General features: G+C 38.2%; 2 protein-coding genes across 2 annotated transcripts in view; both read left to right on the top strand.

Annotated features, from left to right (window-relative positions):
- Positions 1-16,226, top strand: part of hs2st1a (heparan sulfate 2-O-sulfotransferase 1a) — a 43,986-nt gene extending 27,760 nt beyond the window's left edge. Inside the window, exons 2-7 of the mRNA XM_086069154.1 lie at positions 7,685-7,938; positions 8,304-8,389; positions 9,675-9,813; positions 9,897-9,994; positions 10,907-11,064; positions 14,915-16,226. Of these exons, the coding sequence (XP_085925280.1) occupies positions 7,685-7,938; positions 8,304-8,389; positions 9,675-9,813; positions 9,897-9,994; positions 10,907-11,064; positions 14,915-15,138 (959 nt within the window). The 3' untranslated portion in view covers positions 15,139-16,226. The remainder of the gene's footprint in view (positions 1-7,684; positions 7,939-8,303; positions 8,390-9,674; positions 9,814-9,896; positions 9,995-10,906; positions 11,065-14,914) is intronic.
- Positions 16,227-23,756: 7,530 nt separating this feature from the next.
- pkn2a (protein kinase N2a) overlaps positions 23,757-26,877 on the top strand; it is a 35,812-nt gene continuing 32,691 nt past the window's right edge. The window contains exon 1 of the mRNA XM_086096890.1: positions 23,757-24,029. Coding sequence (XP_085953016.1) covers positions 24,009-24,029 — 21 coding nt within the window. The 5' untranslated portion in view covers positions 23,757-24,008. The remainder of the gene's footprint in view (positions 24,030-26,877) is intronic.

Below are 26,877 nucleotides of genomic sequence, written 5' to 3'. Positions count from 1 at the left end.
ATACATTATTCATGCTTCACACTGTGGTGACAGTAAGCTACTTAAGTAGCCACAACAAGGCTGACGGAAGCGTGGCTGCCAGTGTGCGCCTACCTCACCGCCGACCACCACCAAACATTCACACCTTCCACACACCAGTGTGAGTAGCACTTGAGGCAATGTGTGTGAAGTGCCTTGCCCAAGGACACAACAATACATGACTTGGGGAAAGCGGGAATCAAACAGTCGACCTTCTAGTTACTGAACAACCGTCTCTACACCCTGAGCCACATGATGAATGTGAAGCGAACATGCTATGAGAGCGTTTTAATGCTATTCCACTTAAAAGCCTTCAGACGCCTGGTGCTCGACTGCCATCTAATATTTATGGCTGGCATTGTCGCAGCTTTGACACACCGCGTTTCTTTGGAATATCACAGCCAGCTTTCCGAGCGCCCTGCTCATAAAAATAATCCTAGAAAGGACACGTGAGCCCCAGGCCGTGAAGTCTGACCACTGCAACTGTTGCTACCGATGTTGGCTGCCGTGTGAATGGACGTCTCCACTGCAATTGTCGCTGACTGACAGACACCATTTTGTAGCCACCTGGCGTGATTTCACGCTTGCGCCAGACACGGGCGCAGTGCGGCTCCATCTGTAACCAGATACAACTTTAATCAGGGCGAGAGAGAGCGCGTGCACGCCCGCGCGAGTGTGACCGTCGCTACATGTCGGGGGGGGGGGAGATGGGAATGAACGAATTGATTAGTCGTGTCCTGTCCTCCACACGCGGGCAGTTTGAAAAAGCTTCACGGACGGGAGGAGGAAATGGCGACCGGTATTCACTGGAACTTACTCGGAGCGAAAGTTGGAGCTGAGAATCCAGCGACATGCTACGCGCTGTAGCTTCTTGCTAGCTAGCCCGCTAGCCTACAACCACAATGTGAGTTACACCTTCCAAACAAATCTTCGTCTCACCAATTCACTATTTAAACATCATCCACAACATATACACGGCTAAACTTGTGACTAGGATAAAAAGAGTACAATTATTTCTTTCAAAATAGTCACTTTTCAGGAGCCCCCCAAAACGGCATGTTTGCTCAGCCATTAACATTGCATTATCGACACTTTCTTGGTCAATCTTTTTTAAAATAACATCCACGTGTGGACTGACCTGTAGTATACATAAAAATAAAAAATAAATGAAATGTACAAAATTGTTGACCTATGAGCTTTCAGCCCGACACCAGCAATTTGCATCTGTGCACACGTTCAAAGTGTGAATATAGCATCTTCCTTATCTTTTTATTGAATTTTTATTCTTGTGTGAATACTGAACGCAGTCACGTACACTTACGTTATTCGGATTCTTTATTATAGCATTTTATTCCGCCTGCTTTTTTGGCCAGTAATAACTCCCACATAATACATACGATTTACACTGTTCCAATTTCAACTTGCTTAAAAAAAAAATCACACCTCCTAGGGTAACATTTTTCTCATTCCACATTACTTACAGTTTTCCCATAATTTAACCTTTAATATCAATTTTTTCCCATTTATTTTCAATGGGGCAGTCATTCAACATTTGCGATAGAATGGAGGAACCAAGAATAAATGTGGTGTCCCACTGATGTCATGTACCAGGTGGGGTGAAAGTGATTGAAGTGTTTGATTTTAGCATTGTTCACAATAAACCATGCATGCTCTACTTTTATGACATTTCCTCCTCCCCGGCTCCCCTTTTGTATTGGCAAAGCCATGACTTTATTTTGTAACTGTGACAAATACATACTGCCGAACTGAGACCTAGTTCATCCCCAAGCTGGCGGAAAAAGGCACCGGGCTACTTCCTGTTCATTTACTTAACAGTGCCAAATATGGGTAAGTGCAGTGCAAGGCCTTTATTTAGATAAGATATGACTTCCTTGACACCAATGACTACTTTCCTATTTAGCCAATGCTTTGGCGGCATCTAATAAACTGCAAATATCCGGGGATTTGCTATGAACAGATCATGAATATAGTAGTTATACTTTCATGGCAATAAGAGTGTGAGGAAAATTTGAAAAATGTCTTCCCTGTCAGGCAATCCCTTGAAACCAAAAATGTTGAGAACCCCTGTTATAAAAGTGGCAAGGCTGTGACAGCTTTGAACTCCCACGGATATTAGGGGTTCCTGTGATGCGCTGCCTCTCCTTGCCTCTCACACACACACACGCACGATCCCGTCAGTCGAACCTTCCTGCAGGCTTCTCTGAGCATTGTCAACAGCAGTCAGTCTGCCATGAATTCCGATGAAGAAAAGCCTGCAGGCAACAAAGGCAAGAGGCTGCTTTTGTGCGCAATCTTTTCACACTACTCCAGTTTACACACACCAACCTTCCACCCTCCTCATTTGTAGTGAATTGATGTCCCGTCCCACGTCCGCTAGCTTTCAAATAACTGTCACCTTCCAGTCAAACTGCCAACCTCTCACCCTCGGCCCGTCACCTCTGGCTCTCGTCTCGCAGCTTTTCATCATTTCGTCTCAACCCCAGTAGATAAATCTTGGCGCAGTAAATCATGTCCAACTATCCTATGCCGGTTGAATGAGATATTTCATCTAAAATAAGAACAAAGCTCACTTTTTGATGAAAGAAAAAGTAAAAGGTTGAGTGGCTATAGAAAGTTAGCTAATCAGGAATATAAATCTTTACAGTTACATTTGAAAAGAATATATCTATTTAGTGGTTAATATTAAAACATTAAATTAATTGATGGCATGAATCCTCTCCCAAACGAATCATCATGTGTGCTGTGAGAAATTATCCAATTTCAATAAAATTGTCAGATGATTATTAGTTTACTCTAAAAATAATTTATTTTCGTTTTGTTTATTTTTTTCCACTTATCCTGTTATCCGCTAAAAACTAAATCCCTTTCATTGCCGTTCACAAAAAGCAATCATCGAAAGTCTCCTTGAAAGATGTCTCATCCTCTGTAAATGTTCTTCTTTTTAATACAAGGAATCTAATACAGTGCTCAACAGTAAATATGATCATATTTCTTTAGTCCTCCATGACCATACCCGATTATCTTTGTGTTTATTCCAAGTAAGTCATTTGCAAACGTCTGCTTTTACTTAGGAAGACAATGATCAACATTTTTCCATATTTTCAAATTTTTACAATAAAGGATGGAAATGTGGATATAATATTTTTTTTAAATCAGTCATCAAATATAATAAATAAAATAAATAATATTAAAAACAAATAATTGACAGATTAATCGATGATTAAAATAATCAGTAAGCAGCTCTAAAATTGAAAAAATGCACAACTAATCCACGTGATCGTATCGGTATCAGCTGATCTCACTCACAGATGATTAGTATCGGAATCAGCGTCATAAAATACTAATCGGACCACCCCGAGTTAACGCTATTCAAAGCATAATTCCTTCCCAACACTATATAGCGGTGCCTTGAGATACTAGTGATCAAACTTACAAGTTTTTCGGGATATGCTGATTTTTATTAATTTTTTTCTTTGACTTGCAAGCAAAAATTTGAGATCTGAACACTGCATAAACGAACATAAGCCATATATTCTTTATACACTACTGCACAGAACGACTCGTATGCATGCATATCCGTATGTCTGTATCATATGGTGGCCAAGGCTCGCACACCAGAAAAAGCCGTGGCACAATGTCCACTGAAGTGAAGCCAAAAATGTGGCAAAACAGTTTCATTCTTTACATTGGAATTTATTCTGTCATTACGGCATGTTTTTATATTGTACAATATTATACTATGTGCTACGTATTTAAAACACATTCCAAACTTCTTCTTTTTTTTTATTTATGCGAGAACGGATTAATGCAATTTCTATTCATATCAATGGGAAAAGATGATTTGAGATGAGTCTTTTGAGTCACAAAAACAAATTAACCTTATATCTCAAGGTACCACAGTAATTTGTAGAAGTACCTTTTGATTTATATTACAGCCTTCAGTCTTTTTTGGGTAGGAGTCTATCATCATGTTGGCTTAACAATGTTTGCATTTCTTTGCAAAAGCAGTCCAAATTTGCGAGGACATCTCTTGTGCACAACACTCTTGCAACTCTCAAATGGATTTTCCTCGAGTCAAGCCATTCTTTTGTCGATTTGGATTGTCATGCTTAAAGGTGAAATTCTCCCATCAACTTCAGCTTTGTAGCGAAACGCCTGAAGGTTTTGTGACAGATTGAATTTGGAACTGTTCATAATTCACTCCATCTTGACTCGGGCTCCAGCTGCAGCTGAAGAAAAAAAAGCAGGGGTTACAGGGATGACGTTAAAATATAAAAGCACACTTGTACCACCACATTTTTAGGTTTTGAAGGTTTTACTTTCATCCCTAAATACAAAACATTTCATAATTATTTTCTATGCTAAAAAAAAATTGTGTGAGTAGTGCCAGTTTTTACCTAAAGTGTCTTACGCAAGGGGATTACAGGAATGCCTCCAACTTAAAATTTTAGTTTAGAATGTTTTGCATCCCTGGGAGCAATCACTTTGGATCTTCCATTAACTGTTTGAGAAATATAGCTTTAGAGAGTAAAAAAAAGTGTGCCCCCAGTGTGGAGTAGGTTGTGCCATTAGTCAGAATTCAGTCACAAACGATAATGCTATATAAAAGGAAGACAAATTCAATACAAAACTTTGATTTGCAGGTTTCAGAGGCCTTTTCTTCTTCTTCTTCTATCTTTCTGTGGATTTTGGCAAGGGAAAAATAACTTCCGAAGACACGCAACCCAAGTGAGCAGCAAAAACAGATTTGTCACTTGTTGAGTGCTCGGCAGGGTTAGCCTGAGCCTTTTTTTTTCTTATCCCTCTATTTTTTTATGGCCATCCTGCAGATTTTATCTCCTTTCCAACCAGACGTATGGTCTTCCTCTCTTTCACTGCTTTTTCCAATGTCAAAAATGGCACACACTTTTAGTGATCAAATGTAAGAATACAGTTTACAACAACAATAAAATACAAAAAATTAATATAGAGTAAATAATGATAATTTAGGGGAAGTTGTGCCATTTGCACAACTTAACCCAGGCCCTTTGACACAACCCAAAGCCCACCATTTTGAAAAAAAATGCACCCCCCACCTGTTTTGAGCCAACATCATGCTAACTATATAGACTTGTGATGTAAAGCACTAAAATGTGTGAACAGTTTTCAAAGTTGTCTATAATTGTTCAAACACAATCATAAAATCATAGAAATTTTGCTTTGGAGGGCCAAAAAATGTTTGTTGAACTTATATGTGCTTACCTCTCAAGCCATGTGTCTCCCTTTTCTTTTTTTTTACCGAATGAGCTAAATGGATGTCTCTTCAAAAATACGTGGCCACATGACCACCTTCTATGGTTTTCTAAATAACTTGCCCCTTGGCACAAATTACCCCACTCTCCCCTACATACAGTAGTTATATAGAAAGTTACCTGAGCATGATTTTAACAGACCTATGAGACATTTAGCACACCGATTACCAGAATAAACAAAGATGGAGCATGTGGGCGGACAGCACAGTGAGGTTTTTATTCAGTGAAGTATTTTGTCTACTCACCAACAAACATAAACATGCCCTATTGTAAGTTTCAACACTGCAACCATTTTAAACGAATCATTATAGTGCTTATTATTGTTGTTGCATTTTGCAAATGTGTGGTCTGCATCATACTGAGAGCTGCTGCAAAATGTCCTGAAACTTGAAAAAAATGTTTTGTCTCTTATAGAATAACAGTCTCAGCAGTTGATGGTGCTGTGCTCTGCCTTTTTTCTTCACAAAGAGTACAACTTAACTTTAGCTTAATCTCTCCATAGAGTAGTTTTACCAGCAGCACAGAACAAAAGCGTTCGACATTCTGCAAACCGGTGTGTTTTCCATAGCACAGGGCAGTTTTAACCAACACCTCCAATCGTGCCACATTGATTGGACTCCAGATTGGCTGACTTGTGACCCCAATTAGTTCTCGGAGAAGTCAGCCGTTTTTTTCCAGTCTGCACTCTGTCTGTTTACATGTTGTTTCAATCAGGGCTTCAGTTATAAGTGATCAAATTATTTTTTTTCGACATGCAAGTAGTCATTCGGACAAATCTGAGCTATGTTGGCAGTGAACTCAACTCACAGTTGAGGTTTACTGTCAAACATAAGACTCGGAAAATTACACCTTTTTTATTTAGAATAACATAACTGCCATAGGAAACTTTGTTTACCTTAATGCTAACAAACAATGCAAAATGCCATAGATGGGCTAATGAATAGCATGGGCGTCGCTGTATTATATATAAGAAACACATGTAGACACAGTATAACTATACTCACAGGCATATATTCTTTATCCTCTGCATAAAGTAAATAATATTACCACAGCTTACTGAGGTCCATTGAATTGACAAAACTTAAAACACATTCTTAGGAGGCTGTAAAAGATTCATGGCCTTTCCATTGATTTCAGTGGGAAAAGATGATTTGAGATGAGTGTTTTGAGTTTCAAGCATGGTCACAGAACAAATTAAACTCATGTCTCAAGGCGTGCTAAGTAAATAGAGTGTATATCTACTCGGGGTGTCAAAATTAGTGTGTTAATTTTGAGGTAATTTAAAGTTCCTTTAATGCCACTAATTTTTCCAACGTGCGATTAATGACCGCCCCTTACTTGGAAAGCCTGTACTGGGGGAATTCCAGTCGCAACGCAGCAGACACGTCCACATCAAAATTTAGCAGTAATAAATTTAATAATAATGCGTATATTTGTGGAGACTGGGGTCCAGTTGTGTTTTACAATTTTAAAAATGTGCAGAATTTCACAAGTTACTTCATGTTAAAGATTAGATAAAGACAAATGCACTGAGCTGTCACCAACGTCTTACAAATGCAATTAATTATGCCATCTAGTGGCAGAAAAATTATCTCAAAACAAATCAATATCACACTTTTACAGTACAGTACATCTTCTTAATTTTAACTCAATTTTATGAATTATTATGAAATGACTAAAAGATGCAGCCATATTTCTATTTAGTTTAACTTTTTTCCCCACTTTTATGTTAACAAGAGTATTTTTTTGTGTACATTTAGAACAGATATAAAATGTGTGATTAATCGTGAGTTAACTATTGAAGTCATGCAATTAATTACAATTAAAATAATAATGATAATATTTCTATTAGTTAAACATTTTTTTCCACTTTTATGTTAACAAGAGTATTTTTTTGTACATTTAGAACAGATATAAAATGTGTGATTAATCGTGAGTTAACTATTAAAGTAATGCGATTAATTAAAATAAAATAATAATAATATTTCTATTAGTTTAACTTTTTTTTCCACTTTTATGTTAACAAGAGTATTTTTTTGGTACATTTAGAACAGATGTAAAATTTGTGATTAATGGTGAATTAACTATTGAAGTCATGCGATTAATTACAATTACAAATTTTAATCGGCCCAAATTTTTAATAATCTTTTCTTAAAAAAAAGTTTATTTCAAAAATTAATTAAAGAAAAGATGTAATCGCCTGACACCCCTAATGTCTACTATCGTGACTTATTGTAGATGAAGATTTGATGACAAATGAAGGCAAAATCCATGTCATTCCAAGACTTCACATACGTTTTCCTGCAATTGTATACCTCTTTGTGACTGTATTAAACTTCCTGTTACCCATCCAGAGCGGGCCATTGCTAGGCACGAGGTACGGGAGATTGAGCAGCGGCACACCCAAGACGGCCTACGGGAGCGGGACTCGTTGTGGACGTCTGCGTCCGAAAGCGACGACGACGTGGTCATCATCTACAACCGCGTGCCCAAGACGGCGAGCACTTCCTTCACCAACATCGCCTACGACCTGTGCGGGAGGAACCACTACCACGTCCTGCACATCAACACCACCAAGAACAACCCTGTCATGTCAATACAGGACCAGGTGACAATCGATTGCCTTTTTAAAATATTCACACTTTAATTAGAAAACCAAGGTACATACAGTACATATTTTGGAGCAACATATGCTGCCATACAAGCAATGTCTTGCCAGGGAGGTCCCTGCTTATTTCCGGCGGCGTCCCTTAATTGCGGCACTTTTTTCCTTCTTTACTTGCTCACAACACAACAGTAAATTCAGGCACTCTTAAGTCAAAGTACTTCTGTGTTACTATGCTAAATTAATATCAATTACTTTGTATCGTTCTTGGAAGGACATTTGCGATGGTTTACTGTACATTTTCTTTGTGTTCATATTCATTGACTGGACACTTTATAACAAACTAATGAGGATTTTCCTGGGTTCAGGTGCGGTTTGTGAAGAATGTGACTGAATGGAGGGAGATGAAGCCAGCTTTCTACCATGGCCATGTCTCCTTCCTGGACTTCACCAAGTAAGAATGTGTACACTTGACCCCTCCTTGTGGTGATCAAGTGCTCTGTACTTGCACAGAGAGGGAGCTTGTTGACTTTTGTTAGGAAAGATTAAGCAAATTTTTGTGTTCAAGGGCACCAATGGATTTTCTTTTTTTTTTAACATGCAGATAAGATGAAATATCCAACTACTCAATCCCAGAACGTAAATTCAGGTGTTCTAGTTGTAAAAATAAATACTGTGAATTAAATAATATATTCATATTCCTATTGAGTGGAAAATATTCCCGTTTTTAAGAAAATGTGGGTTAATGAGTGTGTAAACTATGTATAATAGTTTTAATATAATAAGATTATTTAATAGAATATGTTTTGTATGTATTTAATTTTTTTTATTAATTATAAGTAAATGTTATAATTGTTTAAATATATATGTACAATTGAACTAACCAATTATTAGCTCTGCTAAAGAATACAAAGTAAACACTAATAAAATCATGTAAAGAAAAATTTGGGGGGGATAATATAATAATTCATTCTTTCTTTTTTTTTTATATATATATTTTTGATTAATTTGTCCATTATATAGTCAAATGTTTTATGAATATTTTTGCATTTTATATGTAGGCCTACGTGTATTTTTTTATTTTATGAATATTTGTGGGTTATTTTTGATAAATCAGTCAACAAACTATTTAATAAAGTACTTTTTTTTTAATACTGTAATGTAAAATGTGTCAAGTAGCTTATGTTAATAGCGAAGCATTCCTTTCCCATTTGTCTTTTAAACTAATTTAATTATAATGAACTGATCATTACAAAAATCATAAATGTGCAATACTCTGTCATTTTAATGTTATATATTCATTGTTTTGTAATTATTAATCATTTATTTTATTAGATAATTAAACACAAAATGATTATAATTAATACATTTGAATTAAACAATTTTATGGGGGGAAACCAGTTAAATTAATACTCAACTCAACTTTATTTATAAAGCACTTTGCAGCAACCACAGCCATAACAAAGTGCTGTAAGCTACTAGCCTGGAAATCCAGACTCACTTCCAGACGGCTCTTTCAAGAAAGTGGGTGTGGCTTGCCAGGCTAGTACACTACATCAAACACAAGACATAAACCACAATAGATAAAATTATGATATTAATAAAAGTAAAATAATGAATACATGTCTAAATAAATGATGAACAAAATCAAATGAATGAAACCCACAGGTTAAGACAACACTGTTATATTGCGTTTTCCAAATCACTTCAGTTTCTAACCTACTCATGTCATTTTTCAGGTTTGGGGTGAAAATTAAGCCGATCTATATAAACGTGATCAGAGACCCCATTGAAAGGCTGGTTTCCTATTACTACTTTTTGCGTTTCGGAGATGACTACCGACCCGGCTTGAGGCGCAGGAAGCAAGGAGACAAAAAGGTTTCAATCCAAAGGCACAAATGTTCATCTATTCATGATATATGGAATTAATGTATTAATTTCATCTTTTTGCCACGTTTCAGACATTTGATGAATGTGTGTCAGCCGGCGGCTCTGACTGCGCCCCAGAGAAGCTTTGGCTCCAGATTCCTTTTTTCTGTGGGCACTACTCTGAATGCTGGTCAGTGGTAACAATGACACCCCAGAAAGCAAAACCAAACAAAGTCATATTTCATTTTATATATGAAAAAACTAGCGTGTCACATTCCATTGTGATGGGAATCCAAATGTGACGTCAGTTTAGCATCAGTTAGATTTATTTGACCACACAATTGGACTCCTTGCCAAACAGAATTGGAACAGAGAGGAGGCCAATTCCATTTTTGCTGTAGGCTGAAAACATTTGGGTCTGACATCAAAAGATAAATATGAAATCAACATTTCATCTATTATTTAACTTGATTATTTGTGACGACACAACACATTTTTAGGGTGAGTAAAAGTATTGGAACAGATGAACATAAAAAAAACTGTACATAGACTTAGTTTCAATTCCTTTGCTAAAATAATAAGTGCCTAAGTCATTTAAAAACAACAATAAAAAAAACGTGGTTTTTCTTTATGTTTGTGTCGATTTTAAATAATTATAGGTTCTGGGAATCTGCAAAGGTTGAATCGAGGCAACTGGACTCTTATTTGTTGAATTTGTTGCGTTCTCTTGTTTGATGAAAACATTCAAAAATGACTCAGGCAATTATGCTATTAGGCTAACAACATGCTTGATGCAAGTGAAAGGTTGTCAGACAAAAATATAATACAAAAGTATATTTGGATTGGATGCTAGTTTTTACAATCAAGTCAAGTTAATTCAACACTCTGTAACAACTATTTCCAACACAGAAGATCAAACTGTTCCCAGTTCTTGCCTGTTTTGTTTCATAAGCCTTTTTTTTTAAACAAAAGTTAACGCCTACACAGAATTTTCCTTTGCCTTTATCCTTCCTTTTGTCCTAATCCTTCGGCGTGTTATCTTTCCTCCTTTCCCTTATCTGGTCCTGTGAACATTAGAAATGCAAGCGTTTGTCTTTTGCAGGAACGTGGGTAGCAAGTGGGCTCTGGAGCAGGCTAAATACAACCTGGTGAACGAGTACATGTTGGTCGGAGTGACGGAAGAGCTGGAGGACTTTGTCATGATGCTAGAGGCGGCTCTGCCACGCTTCTTCAAAGGAGCCACTGAACTGTACAAAACAGGTGCGCGTCCAAATAGCTAACCATTTTGTTAGCATAATAGCGCCTTTTTGCCTCAAGTCAATTAATATTGTGACAGTAAGTAAAAAAAAAAATAATGCTATTAGGCAAATGCTTTTATTTTCATTCCATTATTACGTATTTTATTTTCCATTGATTCCCTAACCATTTTTAAACCAACAAGTGCCACCTAAAAAAATGTCATTCCTAGAATTGTATTTAATATTATTGTTAGCTACTGTAACATTATGTAGCTTGAATATTATATTGCGCTTAAATATAGGAACATAAACAAATCAATAAATGAATTTAATTAATTAAAATGTATTGCACGCAAATGTTAAATAAAATGTATGTCATAAATTGTTTGCGTCAGGCCAAAATCTCATAAGTCACAATTTGATAAATGTAATATTTTTTTCAAAAATCCATATCATTGGTCGCGCAGGTGTTTTTTTCCAAATTTTTGACCTATCTTAACTAATTTGCTCCCAAAAACATATTAAAAAATTTATATTTTAAATAATGCCCCAGCCCCAAAAAACGTATTTATACATTTTTTACGTTTGTTTTTAATGCTAGAGCATACAGAAGGCTTTGACCTGAAGAGGTCGCTTAAAGCAATGGTAGTTATTACAAAAAAACTGCCAGCAGGTAACAGCAGAGTATAAGAGATCAACCAGGTTTGCAAAAAGCTATTTTCCCCACCATAATGATGAAACTTAGCTATATTGTAATGCTAATTGCTACAAAACGGCAACAGATACAAATACACTTTTTTCTTGATGAAAGAAGAGACTCCAATCTTTCTTTTGGTAGGTTCCATGTTTTTATAGCAATCCAGTAAAACAACCGGGAGCAAAGGGGGTTGTGAAAATGGCTGGGAGTGAATGAGTGTTGAAAATGGCTAGCTTTCTTTGATGATGAAATGTTAATGGTTGAACAAACATGCTGTGTTTGAGGTCTCCTGAAAAGTGACTATTTTGGAGGTACAAGGTTTCGGCCCGACGCAACTGAAATGCTCTCAACGATTGAATTCACACGTTTACGCTGAACTGAACATTTACAACTGAACTGCACTTGAGCAGTCCGACTTTTACTAATTACATTACGCAAGGACTCTCTGGACTTATGTTTTACATCCTAAATGTTCTTCGTGTTATAGTTATATTAGTGTAGCTTAAACTATCAGAGACAAATTTCTTCCGTTTTTTTACATACTCGTACTTCACACTGATGTATGTGCTGATTAGCTTCAAATTGACTGCAGCTGGAATGAATAGTGGACAGCTCTGAAAGAATTAAACCCTGCTATTAAATAGGTTCGAACAAGCCATTGTCAACACAATATTGCAGCTATAAAATATCACGGTATTAGATGAGGATTGACTTAATCCCTTTTGAAGAATGATTAAAGAGCGAGGAGGTTACATCGATGATTTTGTTCATTGTTATTGCCTTTATCACACAAATCCTACAGTATGTATGAAGTTTTATGCAGTGAGTGCTATTTTTATTTCTTAAAACTACGTAACAAAAAAATTGAAATATCCCCTCCCACCTTCGAGTAGCTATACTGATGAGATAGCAGAGGCTATCGTGCAACCATCTAAAAATATATCTGCATGTCAAGGTGTTAAATCTTGTTAATAATGTGACTAATTTTTAAGATCAAATTTTATGTCTGGTCATATAACCTTCTATTCTGCATTCCCTCACTTGAGTCTTGTGATGGATGTCATAACCGGGAGCGCTAAAGCCTCAGATCACCTCAGCTCCAATAAATGTGAAGCGCCATCCAAATATAGACGTTTTCTCTCTTGGTGTAATCATTAAAGAGCAGCAACATCAGAGTATAGGGGAAGCGAGAGAGAGAAAAACTGTGACAAAAGTGAAGTCTGCTTCATGCGCTTGACCTTATTCCTGCCTCCTTGTTTAATCATGTTTAATTAGCGTCTGTGCAATTACCAATCAGTCACTGAAACCTGGCCTTTTCGCTAAGCACTTGCTAAGCCTCATTTAACCAAGATTGATCAGCATTCATCTATTTTTAGGACTTATGCATACATATGGTCAGATTTGAGAAGGCAAGATAACTACTTGTAGTCAGTCTAGTCATAATATGCATGTTGCACAAGTTTGCACACTATTACAGTGCCTCTGTTTAACCCATAATAAATTTCAGCTGTTGCAGTTTTTTATTGCTTTCTAGCAGAAGTCCAAAGGTTGTGTGCTAACACTGACTGCTATTTTGAAATGTTGACAATTCCCTTCGTCAACACAACATTGCTTATCACCAAAAGAACACCTTACTGACATTCAAGCATGGTGGCAGCAGCGTCATGCTTTGGGGCTGTTTTTGTTCAGCTGGAACTGAGGCCTTAGAATGGGTAGAATGAATAAAGTAAAAAAAAGAAGTTTTCAAGAGGAGTCAGTTTTAGCAGAAAACCTTCAGGCTTCTGCTCGAAAGAAAAAAAATTATGCCAGGAAAAGCCTACCGGAACATCTCAAATGTATTTCCGGTTTATCAGAGGCATTTCAAATGGTGGAAGTATGACTCCCGTTTACCATGAGTCATCAGTTCTGAACACAGCGACATCCCCTCTTATACAGCTATGCATGCTTGTGCAACCACATTATCGACGTTTTTTTCATTGCCCTCTTGAAAATGTCACTTCAATGGTGGAATAAAAAATAAAAAAAGATTTATCTTAGTCTCATTTTTTGTATCTCAAAAAAATGGCATTTGAATGGAATCAAATGTATGTCGTTGCACATGTCACAAGTGCAAAGCAGTGAAATTCACTTAGCAGTTACAACCCCTCCAAGAGATATTAAAACAAAAACCAACAAACACAGAATGGGAAGCCTGACGGGTCAGCGCCCCAAACTCTCCAATGAAAACTAAAACTAAATACCCCCATACTATGCTCCTGGTTGGGAGGAACACAGTCTGGATTTGGGGGAGAAACAAAACCTCAGCAAACAGCCACATTAGTGTAAACAAACAAAGACTCAAAAACTTGCACATGTGGAAGTGGTGTGGTGAACAGAGGTGTGTAGAACTTATAGCCACTGTAGTGTCCATCTTCAGCTAAAGTCAGACCTTTTTTAAGCGTTTAATATACTCAATCCACTTACTTGTAGTTAAAATTTGTAAATGTTATCTTTTGGGTGTTTGGGGGCAATTTTTTATTGATCTTGGGCTTATCAGTGAAGTTAAGGCGCACACGTACACTTGCACTTCGGGCACTTGTGAAAGGAGGAGGACGATTTTGCAATGAAAAGGAGTACTAATTAGTAGTCAGCCTTTTTTTTTTTTTTATATACAAAAAAAAATTAATTAGGGCTAACGTTGTAAGATGAGTTTTACATGATATAACGAACGGCGGGGGGATTACTGCATGTATTTATTTATTTATTTATTTTGGGAGCACAGAGTATCTGAGAAAATAGCAGCTTGTGAAAGGAGAAGGACGATTTTGCAATGAAAAGGAGTACTAATTAGTAGTCAGCCTTAATAGTGAAGCCCTAGGGGTGTCTGTGAAATAATTTTCTTAACTATTAACAAAGGGGCATGCCAATACAAAAGAAGTGCATTCTACGTATTATTGGGTGAATAAAAACTCCAATATGATTGAGGCATAAATCTCTCAATGTTGTCTGGAGCTCCTTCTTGTAGCTCTTCTCGTTAGCAACATGATTCCATTAACTGCATCAGGTCCTTAATAGAATATTAGTCAATTAAAATAACAAATTTTGTACTCTCGCACACAGAGTTCTGTTGCGTGTAAATAGTGCTGTTTTAACTCTCACAGTTCATCTTGATTCCCCCTCTTTCCTGTGATCGCAGGGAAGAAATCCCACTTGAGGAAGACCAGCGAGAAGAAGCCGCCCACCAGGGAGTCCACGGCCAAACTGCAGCAGTCGGCCATCTGGAAGATGGAGAACGAGTTCTATGAGTTTGCCCTGGAGCAATTCCAGTTTGTCAGGGCCCACGCGGTGCGGGAAAAGGATGGCGAACTCTACATGTTGCCGCAAAACTTCTTCTATGAGAAGATCTACCCCAAAAACTAACGAGGGTGGGATGTTTCATCAGAAAGGTTTGGGGCCAGATGAGGAGGACGTCCAGGTGTCCACTGGAGAAAATGTGATGGGAGTTCAACGACTTGACCGAACATATGACGGCATATGCCATCAGACTGCAAACAGTCGGTGTTGCTCACGAATGGGGAGGCAGAGCTCGTGTTCCGTCCCCATTCCTGCAGGTCAGTGGGATCCTGTCACTTCCATGTCAGAAATCCACCGAGGCCCTGGGGGGCACATGAGAGGAGACATGCGGAAGCCCAGCCCCAATTGGCCCAGCATTACTCCGACCAAGACAAAACATCTACATTTGCTATATGCTGTTTGGTTGCGTTAGCGTCTGAGCTACGGAGTTCTCCTGTTCATCATTCGCACCCCTGCTATCGCACATTTTATAGGCTGTTAAAAAGAGTAACAGTAGAGTGAATCCCCAATTGCCTATAGATGCCACAAGTTGGCAGCGAATAACTATTTTGTCTAAATAAAGCTCATTATGTCACTTAAACATAATGGGCTCTTTGCACAAATCCACTACTTCCTGAACTCAGGACAACTCCTTCATTTCCTGTCTTTCATGATTGGACAAATTGATTAATCAGGTGTGCCTGACCATTGTCGTCACGGTTACTGAGGTCAGGCACACCTGGATTAATCAGCTTGTCCACTCATGAAAGACAGGAAATGAAGGAGTGGTATTGAGTTCAGGAAGTGGAGCTGTGCAAAGAGCCCATTCTTTGGCACCAAGATGGCAGAAAATAAATAGGTTCAGTAACAGGTTTAGTATCCCACCCCACCACCCCCGAACCCCAATAAAAATCTGTCAATTTGAGAATGCTGAATCACAACTTGATTACGGTGGCAGCTTATCAGACAATTTGTTCCGTGACTCACAACGTGATTCCATTTTGTCATATGTCAAATATGACTGACAACTTGTAACCCGAAAAACTCTGAACCGATCCTCAGTCAAGGTAACACTGTACTACTTTCCAATTGTGTTGAATTTTGTGGCACCTTAGGGCAAAAAAAAACAAAAAAAAACACAAATGGATGATTTTGCTGTTGAATTACTGAGAATAGGTTCCACGGGGGGGGGGGGGGGGGGGTTTGTGTAACTCAAACCACAAATAGGTGGGGCTCCACTGTATTTATTGTCTTTTGGATGTAAACATGGCGGCAAGACGTCTGCCCTGCCTTGCTCAGACTTACGGTGAAAAATTACTCAGTCGTAGTATTTGAACAAAGACATTTGAGGTTTTTATGAACTTAAAAAAAAATAAGTGTGTATGTTTTATACTGTGTGTTTCCGTTCATTCTGGTAAGTGTGCAGCTTTATAGCCGCGCCGCTTCTTTACATATGCTTTTATTACAGCGCGTATGAAGTGACACAATGAAGATGCTGCTTGCTGTAAATATACATTTTCAGTACATTAGGTGAGATTGGTCCCTTCCCGTATGAAATTAGCTTGGTTTATATATATTTAATTTAAGAACTATGTGTGTTTGTAATTACTCAGTAAATTGCCCTTATGTATATAACTGATTTTGTTTGTTTGTGTGTTATGCTAAAATGCCAATGGCCAGAGGACTAACTGCCACCTTATGGAAAATTACTAATAGAAATATCTGAAGTCTGCAGCAAGAATTCATGAAACTTCCTTGTAGTTGCAGTCACATTTCATTGAGAGTAATTTGTTTTTTTGTGTGCCTTCCTTGTGCCCAAAAACAGTGCTGCAGCGGTGTCTGATTGGTAGAAAATAAAACAACATGGCTGTCTTTTTTTTCCCAGTAAGAAATGGTTTTTGAATGTTCTCTAGCTGGAAAGCTGTTCGAGCATTTATGTGATATCCTTTGTTTACTAGTATGCTTTTTGTTCTCACTAGTGAGACGGTTTAGTGCACTAATAGAGTGGCATGGCCTCACTAGTGTTTTATATACCACGGTAAGATTTCTACATACCAGTAGCAAAACTACAAGTTACTAGTGAGGCAAAACTGCACTCGTAGTATTAATGCAGTACCCGATGTGAACTCGCAGAATTTAAAATGTCAATAATAGTACTCGTAACCACAGTTATAGTTTTGGTTTTTCTCATTAGTTTTTTATTTCGTTTTGACTTTTGTTTTATCATTTCATTTAGTTTTAATTAGTTTTTAGAGGAGGGTTATTAGTTTTATCGGTTTCTTTTTTTTAATGTTTTCTTTTAATTTACTTTTAATTAGTTTTATTATTAGTTTTAGGTTGTTGTTTTTCTAATATGTGGCGTAATTGTCAAGAGCAATTCTCAAACAACACTTTGACCGTCCTTCCTTCTTTATGGACGTACAGAAAAGAATGAACCCAGAAAGGTCATGCATTATATAAACTGACAAAGAGAAAAACAACATACATTTTTGCTCATTATAGTTGATTTTAGTTAGCTTTATATATGTAAGATATAGTTTCAGTTAAAAAAAAATAAAAATCATTTTCTTTGTTATTTTATTTAAAATGTTTGTTTGTTTGTTTTTTCAATTTAATTGTCATTAACTATAAAAAATAAAAAAACCTTGCTCATAATACACATTTGTCAACTAGTGCATTGTTTTTCCTCACTGATAACATTAGTTGGGTGTGACAATCAGTGGTAACTTTAACTTATGCTACGAGTAGAGGTATAACGTAAACAGATTTGATTAAATGATGTTCGTGCATCGAATCGAACCAATTCAAATTGTTCCACTTGAAAATGAACCGTCCTTGAATTGTATCGCACCACATGTATGGAGAGACGTATTGAATCATCTTTTAATGGCCAGATGCACAGGGTTCAGTTAGGACGACTTTGGTATACAGGACCACGATTATGTTACAAGTGAGACAAAACTACTAGTGGACATTGAAGACACATGTCTACTAGAGGTCCAAAAGTGTTAATAATGCAGCACAGTATTTTATGTTAGCTAGGTTTTAATGTGACTAATATCCAGTGTAAGATCCTACTACAAGGCCAAAGGCGGCTTGTAGTAGGGGGGGGGACTAGTAAGAGTCGTTCCACTAGTGTGCCCTACCCACTTTACTAGTGCGCTGTATTGTCTTAATAAGGACAAAGAGCATACTAGTGCCTTAAACTGGATGTGAAGGATATTGAATAAAATGCTTTTCCATAGGGGAGGGATAAAGACTGGAATGTTTTACAACAGGTGACCTACAGAGGGAGACAGAGCGCTACCACTTGTTTTCATTAAAGTTCTAATCACATTAAATGTATATGACTAATGTCTTGATTTGATTTTCTACCGGTAAAATTTGCTTGCATCGATTATTTTGTATTATTTTTAAATTATATGCTACCAACAATAAAAACCCTCAATAAAACAGTTTGCAGATGAGAAGACCAAAGATATGAGTGAAAGTTTACACGGGCCTAAGCCCTTTACTCATCTGGGCTCATGTAATCCCTGGCCAGTCATCAATAGTGGGACTCATCCCCCTTAATCTCATATTGTCTAGTCCAGTACGAGCTTCCCGGTTTTGGTCTAATACATAAATACTGGATGTCTATCCACAGCTTCAGTCTGAATGTTTGAGCAGTCTTTTGCATTGAGAGCAGTTTTGCTTAGATATGATATAAAAGATATGCTTTTCGTCCATTTTCACGCTGTGTTGTTTTTAGCATGTGAAATGTAAATTTGCATCCGGAATGTTTGAGGCTGAAATTCCATTTCCCAATAACATAGCTGTCACATATGTGGTCGCTAAATCATGAATTATCACCCTCAAACATGTTTTGATTATCAGCTTATAGGCTTGCGTCCTTTGCATGGACGTCACACGAATTGAACCTCTTTAAAATACTGTGGGAATTTACACCTTTCCAAAACATGTTTGACAGCATTTGGAGTGGCGAAATGGTTGAAATTCCTGAAAAACCAGGGACGCCACAATGTCACGGGGAGGATTCCAAAAGCTTTCTGAAGTTGGCTGGAAAACCACACTTAACATTCATAACTCCGCTGGAGCAACAGCAGTTTCCTGCCAGCTCAATTAAACTAACCAATCATTATATTACTCTTATGCAAAGCAATAATCCATTTTATTGTGGGCAAACAGCCACGGAGCGAGAGCACAAAATCACTCATTGCTTGTAGACTTGAATCCCTCAACTAACGCTTTCACTCAAGCTTAATCTCATGCAAAACTGACATTATCCATCTATCCATATTCCTAATCCTGTTCAGGGTCAGTGTCACGGGGATCTTGACTCTATTGTACATGTGCATTTAGCCATGTAAATGTGTAATACAATTTGATTTGAACTGGCGAATGCGTTGTGCTTCTGGCATTCAAAAATTCTCTGTCTTATCTGAAAAAAAAAAACCACACACATTCAAGATGTATTTTTCAGTCGTTACCATTAGTTAATTTATTGTTTTTTGTTGTTGTTTTTGTTACTCGGTTGAACAATGTTAGCAAATCAATGGAAATGTTTGCTGACATTTAGCCGACACTATAGCTATTATAAAAAAAATGTGATATTTTCAGTGTTTATTTTTTCCTCAATAAGAGCACTATGCAACGAGAGTTAAATATTTTGTGCGCAAACGATTAGTACTGTGCATAACTGACATTAAAAGTTAAATTTTACTTTTGTACTTTACGTCCCTTTAAAAGGGAAAATAAAAAATGTCTTCTCAGTTTGATGCACCAGATATAGAAAATCAGGCTTTGAAATTTTGATAAATCAAGCCTTTGTCTACACACAACCACGCCACACTGAAAAATGAATGATACTTGCCAGAGGTGGGCGTGTAAATGAATTATGAGCACCCGTCAATTGCCAACAGGCGGGACACCCTTCCGTCATCGTCATTCCGTCAATATTTTAAGCCGAACCGCATTGTAATTGTCAATCCGCCAAATGGGCATGCCGTCATTGATGTGTTGACGATTAGTTTGATGGATTGATGATTACATTTACTTCCACCAGTGCTTGGTCTGTCAAATTTTCGAAGTTGCCAGTCATTCGTCACTCGTCAACAAAGTCCTCCATTGACTGATTGACGGACCTCCCGTCAATATTGACGGAATGCCCACATCTGGTACTTACTCCATAGCAACTTTTTTATGCTTAAATAGCCCCTACTTGGTTGAGCTGTTAAAATACATCTGGTTAAAACCTAAAGTGCTGGGAATATATTCTAACAGGGCTTTCCACATCATGGCAAGAGATGCTTGCCACTAGCTAACTCACAAGCTAACTGGCTTGCCGTGCTCCTCTTGGTCAGCGGGACCGCATGTCTTCGTTTGTCAACTGTGGCTGTCGCTTTAAGCTCACGTGCACCATGAACAAGCCTGATACAGATGCTGCAGTTACGCTTTGGGCCAGGTGGCAGTCACGAGTAAAAAAAAATGACAAGCTGCACAAAGATGCTTTAAAGTGGAGGTCAACTTCCCCCAAAAATCTTGGCAATAGTATGTTTTATGAAACCCCAGTAGTCTAAATACGATATTTTGGTTAATCTTACATTAGTGGAATATAAATTCAGCAGCGAAATCCAGCCGTTTTTATCATTAGAAGGCGGCCATTTTGCCACTTGCTGTCGAGTGAAAATAACATCACAGTTGCTCAGGTCTCAGGTAACAACCAATCGCAGCTCAGCTTCAGAAAACAGGTAAATTGGGATTGGTCGTTGCTGAGCCCTGAGTAACTGTAATGTCATCTTCAGTCGACTGCAAGTGGCAAAATGGCCACCTCCTGAGATGGATAAAAACGGCTACCTCATATCAGAGTGTCATGTTTAGACTAGTGAGGTCACATATTATTATTATTGTCAAGAAATGTTTAAGGTGCTGAATCAGTACTTCTACCTTTACTAGTCTCTTATTTTCCCCAACATAAGTATTTCTACTCCTACTTAAGTACAATCCACAGTGAGAGTACTTTGGCCACCCCTGATGATTGTACAGTAGATGCTGTAAAACCTGCTGACGTGTGCAATGCGACAGTTGTACCGAACAAGAGGGGATACTTTGGAGTTGCCAAGCCAGCTGGATCAGGAGTAGTTGCCATGACGAAACCAAAGGACCAGCGCTTGAGTCGTGTCCTCTGGGGTTGCAGCATGACATGTCATACCTCGGTGAGAAGACTAACTTGCCTCTGCATTGTCTAACCCGCTACGAAACAGGCCTCACGTGTCTGGGACTGGAAGCTCTTTGTGCTCTTGCTGCCATTGCTCAAATATGTGATGATGTGGACAACAACAACAACATCATGATCTCATAAGATGAACATTGTCCTCTTCATAAAAAACACCAAGGTCTTGTCGGGTAGATGTATTTACCCTGTGCATCCATCCAAGGCTATGATAATGCCTGCTCTGTTTTTATGTCTCCATGGTGACCATCCTCAGAGGCTGATTTTGGGTGCGAACAGGTGCTCCGGACAGGATGCACCATTAATCATAATTATGATGGAACAGCCATAGATCACGTTAATGCACACGAAGTAGACGCAATTCAGACATGAGTTACCCGGTGGGTAGTAGGTGATGTCTGGTCTGTGCTGGATTTCACTTTCCTTACTTTTCTTTAATCCTTCCTCGGGTCTCCTGACAACCTCACGACTCTAGCTGGATTCTGAAGTATTCGGTTTAGGTGAACGGTATGGGATTTTTAATAGGTTTTAGGTGAATTAATGAGTACACACTCACACGCACGCACATGCAGATACTCACGCACTTACTCACGCACATACAAAAAAAAGAAAAATATGACATGTCGAATCGGTAAGATTACCGAATGAACAATACTGAATTCTCTCTAAAAGAAGAAGAAGAAGAAAAAAAGCGAATACGCGGATGCTGAACGCGAGTATGTTGGGGTCCACTATAGGCTTATCTAATAATAATAATAATTTAGGTCTATTTGAGGGATTTAGATTTAGATTTACTAAAGTTTTGCATTCACTAAATATCTACATGAAATGTATTTCAATTTACTAAATATGATGATATTGATTCATATTTACTAATTTCATGGGTGAAATAGAGACTATTTTTCTAAATAACTGGATGAGAATGATTTGAATTTACCATAAGTTTATTTACTTTAGTACCACATGCCTAAAAATCTATTTAATGATATTGATTGTTAACTTTGTTGCCATATTTTTTTTACATCATCTTGTTGCAAGAATTTACTGAAAGTCAGTTAAATTGAGACGGGCGGGATCATCATTAATTCTAAATATATACTTGCGTTTGGTAATGTGTTGTACATGTTTTTCTCAAAATATGTGCCTTGGTTCAATAATGTGGTATTGTGTGTAAAATTGTGCTTTCTTGCAGCTATCTAGCACAATTTAGCTTCTAGCAATTTTTGGTATTCACAACTATTAAGATGAATAGATTATTATGTTAGTAACTCATGAATATACCCACACACAAAAAAAAGGCATTTGTTGTGTTGTATAGTGAAGCAGTGGAGAATAAATAACAGTACAACTTGACTCCATAGCTTTCGTATTCATTTTTTTACATTTCACTTCTGGAATTACTTTGCAACTCTAAAAGGCAGAAACGAATGCTTTTACAAACGTAGGGAGATGCAAATGTATAACTTAAGTGACTCTGACACAAGGACGCAGAACACAAACTTCAGTAGAGTAAAAAAATCACTCCAGTTAAAAGTACTAGAAAGAAGCTAAGAATGTATACTTTGTAAATGTACTTGAATAGATTTTTCAGGTATACAGTAGCCTATATACTGTACCTAAATATTGATTTTTCTGACAAATTTTTACATACATTCACAACGTTTGAAAAATGAAAAAACATACTTTCTCTTCCTTACTTTGTCCAAATAGGGCAATTACTTTCTCCTATGTCTGTGGATGACCATAAGACATAAATAGCAAAAGAGATTTATTTATTTATTTAAACTTCTCAGTACGAGCACTATATAAGTGCAATTGATAACATAAATGCATTATTTTAAACTTTTTCTTTATTTTACAGTGCAGTATACTGTAAAATGTAATGTAAAAAAATATATGGTCATTTGTTAATTACTGTAGAACTATACTTAACCTGCGCCTGTTTAGCTGAACATAGTACTACTATTATTATTATTATATTCTGCTGTATGATTGGGAAATGTGTTCGATTTTACACTGAGTGACTAACTACATTTGTAAATAAATTGAGAGCAATGGGGAAAGATAAAGAGAGATACAGTGGTATGAGGTACGCGCATGGTCACAGAATTAATTAAACTCATGTCTCAAGTTACCAACCTACCACTACTGGATGTACTTTTTGTGACTTTGTTTTTTTTAAACTGCCATCTAGTGGATGAGGCTTTAATTGTTCTGCATAGATGAACAGCATACATTCATTGTAATAAATAACTAATAATTTTGGGAGCAATTAAGTGATTTTGAATACACTTTTTTTTCTGTAAAAACAAAACCGCTCTTATTCCGACGGAGGTTTTAAGTTGGCGTTAAGTGTCAAGTGTGTGGACGTGTTAGCACGGGGGGTAATGTGTATAGTGCTTAACTTTTTTGGGGGGGAGTTCGATACTTGTTGGCGGTGGCTAGGCTTCTCTGGGCGGACGCTTCCACTTAACCACCGCCTCTTTCTCCAACTACACTGGGACAGCCTTTAGTCTTCACTTTTTTTTTTTTTTTTTGGGGAACTAGCGAGCACGGCGGCGCGGGCAGCCGCGAAGCAAGGCAACCATGGGAAGTTTATCTCACCCGAGATGACCGAAAGTCGACGTTTGTGCTGGGATACGTCCAAAGAAAAAAAAACTTGTTTTCGGAGTTCCAACTCCCCTCCTCTCTCCCCGTAGGATTTGATTCAAAGGCGACAAGCAAGATGGCCGCCGACTCCGTGCAGGTAGGAAAAGTTGACAACTGTTGACGAAAAAGTGAAATAAGTTACTCAGGGATTGGGACAGAAAGCCAGGGGGGGAGTTTGACTTCATTGGGGCTTTGTCGACGAAGCCAGGAAGTATGAGTATGAGGTGCGCCCAGAAAAGTTTGTTTGGTGGTGGGGAATGATCCAAGGATTTGAGGCCTGGGAAACAATTATCCAAACTTTAATACTTATCCATAAAATATCACACGTTCTAAACCGTTGCCGTTATATTCATCTCATGGCCACGATATTAACTTTAAGGGTCACTAGTTCCACTCGTTTGGTGGTTAAACGTTAACTTGCAGAGGGATCTTGCTAACCTTAATGTTTTCCCGTCGTTTATTTGCTATATTTAGCATTATTGGCAATGTGATCAACTAACTTGTCTTGTCTTTGCCACGCAAATTGTACACGACAGATGGACGTGTCATTTGTGTATATATATATATGGGTCACTTGTTCGTTCCCTCCAATGGTGGTTAAACATTAACTTCGACTTATAGCAATATTGCTAACATTAGTCGTGTTTTCCTGTCTTTATATTATTTACCATACTGTATTTACATTAATGACAATATCGTGAACGTGTCTTATTTTTACCATGCAAATTGTATTTAAAGAAACAAACATGGACATGCCATTTGTAAAGGGGTCACTGGTTACTTCCAATTGTGGTAAAACGTTAACCTGCAGGATATTGCTATCTTAACTTGTTGTATTTAGTATAACTTGCAATATCGTGCGCTTGTCTTTTCTTTGCACTTCAAATTTTGCACACCACATGGACATGTCACCCGTGAAAGGGTGACAGCAACACACGGACCCCTTGGACACATTACAAATCCACAATGTTGCCTCTTTTATATCATGCAATAGTGTGTGTGTCATAGTTATTCCCTACCTTTTGTTTATTATTCAATACTGTAATACAAAAAAAAAAAAAAAAGCCCTGAGTCACGACTGAATGTGGTTTCACTTGAGTGACGTCACACTCCATGTGATTTTCTCAGAATAATAAACTGCAGCTGTTACATACCAATAAAGCAGAATGTTTTGACTTTTGAGGACATTTCAGGTGTTCGGAAAAGCACTAGTTTGCTTATTAGTATTGGTGTGACTAATAGTAGTACTTTCCATGGCTACTGTAGACAGAAAGTGGGCTAACAGGTGGTGATGATGGGTCCATGATTGTGACTGTAATGTTTTCTGAGTGTTTATCTGCCTCCGATTTGGACTTAAGTAAAAGTAATCAGGTACAGATTCTATAAAGTCAAAATATTTTTACTGACAATTACGCTACACACAATGCCAGTTTAAACAACACAAACTGTTCTTTCATCCTTCCATCAGTCCATTTTCCGAACAGCTTATCCATTCAAATTTTAACACCATTTAGAGTAGCAACGGACATTTTAATAACCAACTGCAAGTTTTTCTAAACGTCTTGCCACAAATTTGACTTAAATGTTTAGCCTGTAAGCCAGGGGTGCCCAAGTTTGGTCCTCGAGAGCCCCTGTTTTCCATGTTTCTCTCCACTAACACACCTGATTCATGATCAGGATCGTTATCAGGCTTCTGCAAAGCTTGCCGATTAGCTGATCATTAGATTCAGCTGCGCTGCAGGAGGGAAACGTGGAAAACAGGCTGGATAGGGGCTCTCGAGGACCGGACTTGGGCACCACTGCTGTAAGCAAAGCATTACAGGTATGTGCAGTAGGGCTGCAGCTAGTGATGGGTAGATGAGGCCTCACGGAGCGTGTCGTGTCGGCACGTTGGGCAAACTGTACTGACACTGTGTTGGTTACTGTGTCAGTCTGTTCCTTAATGACACCTGCTGGATCTTACATCATTTCATTGCAGGCAAACTACGGGCATGGATTTTGAAGCGTACCGGAAAAAAGGGAAATACGAATTTTGGCTATGGAAACAGGTTTTGCAAATAAACGCAGACAAGACCGGATACACGTCGCACGTTTTGACCGTATATTACGTCACACGTACGTTTGTACTCCCAAAGTAATGTCGGGCGATAAAGTAATGTATGTTTGGGGGGATGACGAAGCAGAAATCTTTTTGGAATTAATTAAAGAAGCGAATATTGCAATATATGCAATTTTAGATGGAAAACGGCAAAGAAACGCTACGGTTTATCAAGAATGACAAAAGCAAACTCATACGACGTCAACGGCGCAGTCGCTTCCTGGTCTTCTTTTTCTTCTTCTTTTAAATTACTGGTGGGTCACATTTCTATGGTGTACATCGCCACCTACAGCGGCGGTGTCCCCTCTCAAAAGAAGAACCGATGGTAATGGCTGTAAGTCGCATATCCGTTTTGCGCATTTTCAGTATATTTGCTTAAAAAATGCGAAACAATTGGATGGAGACCCACCAATGGACTATATGCCACGGAGGAGGCGGGACTTCCGGCTTCCAGGTTTTCACCCATCAACTTTGTTTCCGTTTCCGATTTGCGACGTGTGGGCCGCGTCCCAGTACTTGCGCATCCGCCTTTGTGCCCCTTAGTTGCGCGTTCCCGTTGACGGCTGCGAGGCTGCTAGTGTGTAGTGTCTGTCTCAGTGTCCGAAGAATTTCAGATAGCCGAGACGCCCTCCCACTCATCGGCGGGAGGGCGTCTCGGCGGTTGGGGGGCGCAGGGGTGGGGGTGCGAGTGTTTGAACGCGGCCAGCAGTGGCCGGAAACGGCGCTGATGTGTAAAACCCGGAAGTCGGGAGTCCGTGGCATCTACCCCATTATATCAGAGTAAAAGTGTTGCGATTGTGAAAAGATGTTGCTTATGTACTTGTCTTTGAAGCACAGAGTTCTTAAA

Source organism: Leptonotus elevatus, chromosome 1 (genome assembly GCF_054856555.1).
Source record: "Leptonotus elevatus isolate MCC_2025b chromosome 1, RoL_Lele_1.0, whole genome shotgun sequence".
NCBI classification, from domain to species: domain Eukaryota; kingdom Metazoa; phylum Chordata; class Actinopteri; order Syngnathiformes; family Syngnathidae; genus Leptonotus; species Leptonotus elevatus.
The sequence above is the reverse complement of the archived record's forward strand: the minus strand, read 5'-3'. Positions and strand labels throughout refer to the sequence as shown.